The 7,394-nt window shown below is 44.4% G+C and overlaps 1 protein-coding gene across 1 annotated transcript; it reads right to left on the bottom strand.

Annotated features, from left to right (window-relative positions):
- Window positions 1–6,114: 6,114 nt before the first annotated feature.
- Window positions 6,115–7,271, bottom strand: LOC101648742 (microtubule-associated protein RP/EB family member 1-like). The gene has a single exon (XM_045292291.1). It carries the CDS (start codon window positions 7,239–7,241, stop codon window positions 6,435–6,437), a length of 807 nt encoding a protein of 268 aa, XP_045148226.1. The 5' UTR covers window positions 7,242–7,271; the 3' UTR covers window positions 6,115–6,434.
- Between the last annotated feature and the right edge of the window lie 123 nt (window positions 7,272–7,394).

Genomic DNA, 7,394 nt, shown 5'->3' with positions numbered 1-7,394 from the left:
GCACAGGGGCAGTTCTACCCTGTCCTGTAGGGTCACTGCGAGTCAGCATCCACTCAGTGGCACTGAGTGTAAGAGTTATTTTGTTTTTTCTTTTGAGATCTACTCTCATAAAGACTTGAAGCGTCAGAAACCCTCCATAAATAAATAGGGTTGCTCTGAGATGGAATCCACTCAATAGCAGTGGATTTTGTTGTTGTTGATACACTATGTAAACAGTCCTGAGTGATTGACACCGTGCTTCCATTACTACTGCAAACAGTGCCACAATAAATATATGTGGTGAATGAATCTTTCTTATTTGAGTCACATGTCAATTACTGTATTTGACAGTACCCTTTATTTTAGGGTTTGGGGTGACAGGAAAGAGCCAGTTCTAAGATGTTCATTGGAAAAGGTAGCCAAGAAAACTACAAAGCAATTATTGCTCGACATGCACAGATTTATTAGCATCCAACAAGTTAAATAACCCACCACTCAATTAAGCAATGAGCACAACAAAGAGGGGAAGCCCAGGCTGCCTTCGCCCTGCGATTTGGTTTGCCTTTGTCTTTCTTTACCACGGATGGTTCCCAGCTGGTGCAGCAATATTACCCTTGTTCTTTACCCACGGATGGTTCCCAGCTGGTGCAGCAACATTACCCTGTTCTTTACCCAAAGCAGTGCAAGCGAGTCAAAGGGACGTTAAGGCAGTTGTCCAGAAGAGAGACTCAGGGAGACCAGAGATGTTGTTCTTCAATGTCTGGTTACTTTTCAAAACAAACATTATTTTAACAAGCAGTGATATTGCAATTGCCTTTAGTCATTGAGTTACAGTGTGTTGTACGTCTGTCTCGTGACTTCTTTGTTCTACCCTACTTGATGTTTGTTAGGTCTCTTAGATCGGTTTTCCTCTTCAGTTGCAAAATTCTCAACCACTATATTTGCTATATTTTCTCTCTTCTCCTTCCGGAACTCTCTTTTTCAAACTCCCCTCTTTGTTGTTTGGTGTTTCACTCTGAATCCTTCCTCTTGAGCTTCATTAATCATATCTTCAACTAAATCTAAACCATTGTTAAAATCACTCATTTTTTTATTTAAATGGGAAGTTTCAAACACAAGAGTAGAAAGCAAAGACTAATGAATCCCTCTGTATGTCTCAGATAGCTTCAAAAATAATAAAATATGGTTCGTTCCATTTTATCTATGGCCTCACCATTTCTTCCCAGATTCTCAGACATTATACAATTTCATTGGGAAATACATGAGTTTTTATCTCTAAGACATAGGGACTGTTTTTAATATAAACCTAACATTGCTCAATCAACGAATAATTCACTAAAATCATCTAATACTCATCCGGTGCCCACTTCCCTAGCTCACTCATTAAATTATTATTTTTTAAAGCTTTTTAATTATGAATTGGGTGAAGTCTTATTGAGCAGATAAGTTTTGGGGGCTTTTTTTTTTTTGGTGGGGACCAGAGTAAAAGCTCTTTTATACATTTGCCTGAGCATCATCAGCTTTTTGTATTTTAACTCTTTATTGTGATTCGGGTGAAGATTTACAGAGCCGATCATGAGTTTTACACGCAACAATTTATACACATTTTGCTTGAATTCATTTGAGTTCATCCCTTCAATGTGCCATTGTGTCCCCCGTCCCTCTCAGGAGTCCGTTTCCATTCCTCCTCCTTCCCTAGTCCTCTGTCCTTGGGTAAATGCTCCCCGATGAGCTCACATGATTTGCTCGTTATCCTAACAGGGAGGGAGTCCTTTCCAGACGCGAAGGGTGACTATGGGGTAGAGTCTTGGAGGGTCCCCAGTCTCAATCTGATCAAGACATCTGGTCTCATGATTTTGAGTTCTGGGGCACATTTTTCTCCCACTCTACCCAGGGCCTCCTAATGCAATCCTTTTCAGAGTAGTTGGTAGTGGTACCCAGTCCCATCTTCTGGCCTCAAGATTATGGGAGACTGGTGTCTTCGTGGTCAGTTTCTCCACTAGACTAATTGTTTCCATGTGTCTTGAGTTTCATCACTTCTTGCCTCTGGACAGGGAGAGACCCCTATTTGCATCTCTGATCGCTGCGCACAAGTTTTAAGACCCCAGTTACTACTTGCTGAAAGAGGGTGTAGAACACTATCTTTGTGACCTTTGTTATCCCGTGTGACCTTGGAGTCCCATGAGGAGTAATCCATACTGCAGGCTGTAATCCTGAATCGTCATCAGCAAGTGCTTCAAGTCCTCCTCACTTTCAGAGAGCAAGGTTGTGTCATTTGCGTAACCGCAGGTTGTTAATGAGCCTTCCTCCAATCCCCACGCTGCCCTCTTCATATAGTGCAGCTTCTCTGGGAATTGCTCAACGCGCAGACTGAACAAGTGTGGTGAGTGAGGACAGCCCCGATGAGTGCCCAGCAGGATGAGCATGTCCTGTTCATCTGTGCGTCTATCAGCTTGTGACGACACCACTCTGCTTCCTCATATGATGAATTCCAAGTGGAAGGATCGCTGGGTTATATGCTATTTTGATTTGGATTTTTTCAAGGACGTGTCAAACCCTGTCCCACAATGGTCGCACCATTTCAGTCTGACCAATAGCGGGTAAGGGGTCCAGTCTCGTCAAACTCTCTCCAGCATTTGCTGTTTTCTGGTTTTTGAACTTTGCTGTTAGAACTGGAGTGAAATAATAGCTCATTGTTTGGACTTGCATCATCCTCATGGTTAATGATCAAGAGCATTTCTTCAGATACCTGATGACTGTCTGAATTCTCTTCTTTGGTAAAGTGTCTGTTCATTTTCTGAACTGAATTATTTGTCTCCCAAAGGTATTTTCAAAGCTAGTTTGAGTCTGGGAACAAGATGTCCACATTGCATTCAGTAGATATGGCTCTTATACCTCTTTTACTACAATCTCTTCTTTCTTTTTAAAATCTTGCACTGTATTTGTGCAAGAGACTAGGACATTCATTCTGTTTTATTCCTTGTGATATTGAACATATTCTCCTATTTCCTGTCATTAAATTTGGAGTCTCCATTTTGAAGGAACACTGCCTAGATCTGTGCATTTGACACCTCCCTCTTTTAATATACTTCTTCTGGGGAAAGGCGTCGTTTCCTGTCTTTCTGAAAGGCAATGTATGCAGTGTAAATATTGTTTTGGCAATGTGAATATTTTAAGGCCTTGAATATTTGAACTTGTTTTTGTTCTGGGCTCATAATTAAATGATAACTTGCCTGAATACAGACTTCTGCATTGGAAATCATTTATCTCAGAATTTTCAAGATATTTCTCCGTTGTCTTCTAGCTTCCAGAACAACTTAATGCAGTTCAGATACCTGATCCATGTACAAAATGTTTTCTTTTCTCTGAAAGCTTTTAGAATTTTTTCTGTGATGCCTAGGAACCCGTGTCATGATATTTTCAATAACAGGGCTTTCTACTCTCTAAACAGTCACGATCTGGGAAACTCACGGGGCAGTTCTACCCCGTCCTATGGGGGCACTGTGCGCCGGCATCAACTCCTCGGCAGTGAGTTTGCTTGTTTGGTTTGGGTTTGGTTTAGCTCTGTAGGGAAATCAGCTCTCTCAAGTCTGCTCAGGCAGTTTGTGTTTCTCCATCTGCCCTCTAGTTTACAGAATACTATTTGTGGGAAACTGAGCACCTGGAAGAAAGTGTTGGTGACCTGCTCCTAGCCCTGGTGACCACAGGCTTGGTATGCCAACCCTAGTGAGAGGCGCACCTCCACCGTTCCGAAATAAGGAACATGCCAAACGCACACATTCCAGGAAGGGTATTTCTCCACATCCACCCTCCACAAAATGATAATATAAAGCAGGCTCCTACAGATGCCTGCCTCCTCACATACACAGTGAAAAGATGCCTGGCTCTAAAAGTATCCGCTTCCGTAGTCTCTTCTTTTTCTTCTTCTTTTAAAAAAAATCATTTTACTGAGGGCTCTTACAGCTTTTATTTTTTAAATAACATTCCATACGTCAATTGTATCAAGCACATTTGTACACATGTTGCCACCATCATTTTCTAAACATTTACTTTCTATCTGAGCCCTTGGTATCAGCTTCTCTTTTTCCCCTCCCTCCCCACTTCCCCCTTGTGACCCCTTGATAGGTTATAAATTATTGTTGATTTCATATCTTATACTCATCACTGTCTCCCTTCACCAACATTTCTGTTGTTCATCCCCCTGGGGACGGATCATGAGTCAAAAATTGGTTCCCCCTTCCTCCATTCCTCCCCCATACCCTGCTGGTATTACTACTCCCATTTCTGTTCGTGAGGGGTTTATCTGACTTGGATTCCAAGTGTCGTGCGCTCTTATCTGTACTAGTGTACATGCTCCAGTCTAGCCAGAACTGAAAGGCAGGACTGGGGTCATGGTAGTCGGGGGTGGCGGTGGGGGTGTGGGAGCGGGGGTGTGTGTGTGTGTGAGGAAGCCTCAAAGAACCAGAGGAATATCATGTGCTTCATTGGTGCTATACAGCGCCCTGGTTGACTCACCCCTTCCTCCTAACCCTCCTGTGAGGGCATGTCCTCTTGTCTACAGATGGGTTTGGGGTGTCTGCTCCAACCCCCCTCGTTCTCAACAAGTTTTTGTTTTTGTTGTTTTGGGTCTTCTAGTGCCTGTTACCTGATCCCGTTGACACCTCATGATTGCACAGGCTAGTGTGCTTCTTCCGTATGGGTTCATTGCTTCTCTGCTAGATGGCTGCTTGTTTAATTTCAAGCCTTTAAGAACCCAGATGCTATATCTTTTGATAGCTGGGCACCATCAGCTTTCTTCACCACATTTGCTTATGCACACATTTGTCTTCAGTGATCATGCTGGGTGAGCATCACAGAATGCCAGGTTTTTAGAACAAAGTGTTCTTGCGTCGTGTCGAGGGAGGGCTTGAGCAGAGGCCCCCAAGTCTGTCCACTTCTTCAGTGTATTGCCATATAAATATATGTACATGGGTCAATACCTCTATTGCTATGGATTGATGTATTTACATAGGCGCACACCTTATTTATACTTCTATCCATCGCTTTGTTTCCTAGATATTTCCTGTTTCCTTTTACCTTCCTCCTGCCCCACCATCATGCTTGCCCTTCTTCTGCCTCTTAGTAATTCCTCTCCGCTAGATTGCTGTTGCTTCAGTACCACCAGAAACTCTTATGTCCTCCTTGTTGTTGCTTTGAATTCCCTAGTAGTTCCCCTGCCTATGGCCTTGTTTGCTCGCCCCTCCTCCCCACAGGTCTCTCGGGAACCGTTAGTCCTGTTGCTTTGTCCCTGGGTTTGCTCCCCTTGCCTATCTTATATTGGTAAGCAAACCAGCAAGAACAGTGTCTCTTCTTGAGGAGCTGATTTGTCTCTTGCATGCCAGGTGCCCCCTTTGAAGTACTATTCCCCTGAAGGACTACGGATATTCAACGTTAACACTGTATTGTGTATTAGCAAGAAGCTTGCAGGCTTGGTACCATGAAACCCTGTTGTTGAATAAACTCTAGACTCTTGTCTGGTTAATGGAGAGGGGTCCCCTGCACTCTGCAGGCTATCTTCCTTACGTTCCACAAGGGCGTACTTCGCTCGGTAGGACTGTTCGACTGTGGGGCTGGACCCAACGCTGAATATTGCTTCCTTTTCTGTATGGCTGACACAAATTACCAGGTTGTTTGAAAAGTTGTGTGTCTGAAAAGAGGTGTGCTCCTGTACAATACTGCCACCTGTCTGCCACTTGTGGTGGCTTGCTTGTTGCTCTGATGCTGCAAGCTCTTCTGCATTTCAAACACCAGCAGGGTCAGTCATGGTGGGCTGGCTTCAGCAAAGCTTCTAGACTGAGACAGACTAGAAATACAGGCCTACAGATCTACTGAAAGTAGCCAATAAAAACGCTTACAGAAAAAAAACAACAACAACCTTACAGATCACAACCAAATACTGTTCAATATCCCAGTAAGAGTTGCATGACAGAGTATAATCAATGACACTAAATATATATGTAGACAGTATTGAGTTGGAGAATGTTTTGTTATGTATATTTTTGTCAAAGTTAAAAAAATTACACTAATAATGACCACAACGAAATGCTCAAAAAAATTTTAAGGCATGACTTATTTATTAAATGTTCTCTGCCAAGATTTCACAGTAGCTTACAATGCAGTCTTTGTATTTCTCTACTGACACGGTCTCCAGCAAGCACACAGTGAGCCCTAGGGTGAACCCCTTTGCTCTCTGGGTGAGCCAACTGGCGTTAATACTGCTCTGCTACAAGGTCGAAAGTTCCTAACTCAAACGAATGGAAAAAGGAGGGAGACTTCTGCAAAGTGCACTTTAAGAAGAGGTACTTTTGAAAAGAAACTAGTGAGTCCTCTAAGAATCATAAAAGGGAGTATTTTACAGTGAAGCAAATGATTTGGAGCGAAGAATTCGGATGGTGCTCCTCTGCTGGTCCGGGCTGTTAGTACTCTTCTTCCTCCTCGAGCAGGTCCTCTTCATCTGGTATCACAAATCCTTCTTCTGTGGCATAGAGAACTTCCGCAATCTTCTGCAGCACGGGGTCGTCTTCCCCCTCGTTCTCCTGGCAGATCAGCTCGATGTGCCTCAGCTTCCCAAAGCAGAACTTTCTCTCCCTCGCCAGATCTTCGAAAGCAACCTTCAGCACGTTGACCTGCTGCATCAATTCGGCTGCTTCCTCTTCCCGGTTGCCCACAGCCGGGTCCTTCTCCACCTCACCGGGGCCGGCTTTCGCAGGAGTTGCAGTTTCCGGTGTGGCCGCGGGCCTCTGCGGGGCTGCACTGCTAGTGCTCAGAGGTTTCTTCCGTTTATTAAGAACCGGAGCAACAAGCGAAGGGGCCACCGCCGTTTCCTGACCTTGTCTGGCAGCTACAGGGTCACAGTCCTTGCCATTGTAGTTTGCATCAAAAAACTTCTTGAACCACTGAACAAATTCAAAATTGTCCTGAAACTTCCCTTTTACTAATTTGTCGACGGGAATGATCTTGTCAACACCCATCCTCTTAAAACCTGCCTGTAGTATTTTGAAGTTCTGAATGTATTCGTGTTCTAGCTTGGCTTGGAATTTCACTTTCTTCAAGGCAATGGAGCCCGGAAACAGCATGTCCATAAATTGGCAATAAGCAGCCCCTGAGCACAACTGTTCGATCTTTGTCAGATTCGACGGCAGGCACTCGTTGATCCAAGCCAGCATGTCATGTCGACTCAGGTTATCGCTGGTGACTGACGTCAAGTATACGTTCACTGCCATCTTCGGCTCTCAGCTGACCCTCGTCCAGGGCCCGTACCCGGCTCCGGTTTGGTCTTCGTCTTGTTCAACCGCCCGGCCCCACCCGCCGCCGCCCGCCCGCCCGCGCGGTGACTTCACACGCACCCCTGTTGCGCACCGACGCAAAAGCAAACG

This window comes from Echinops telfairi, unplaced genomic scaffold, assembly GCF_000313985.2.
Source record: "Echinops telfairi isolate 266 unplaced genomic scaffold, ASM31398v2 ScPeMD7_2;HRSCAF=8, whole genome shotgun sequence".
NCBI classification, from domain to species: domain Eukaryota; kingdom Metazoa; phylum Chordata; class Mammalia; order Afrosoricida; family Tenrecidae; genus Echinops; species Echinops telfairi.
The sequence above is the reverse complement of the archived record's forward strand: the minus strand, read 5'-3'. Positions and strand labels throughout refer to the sequence as shown.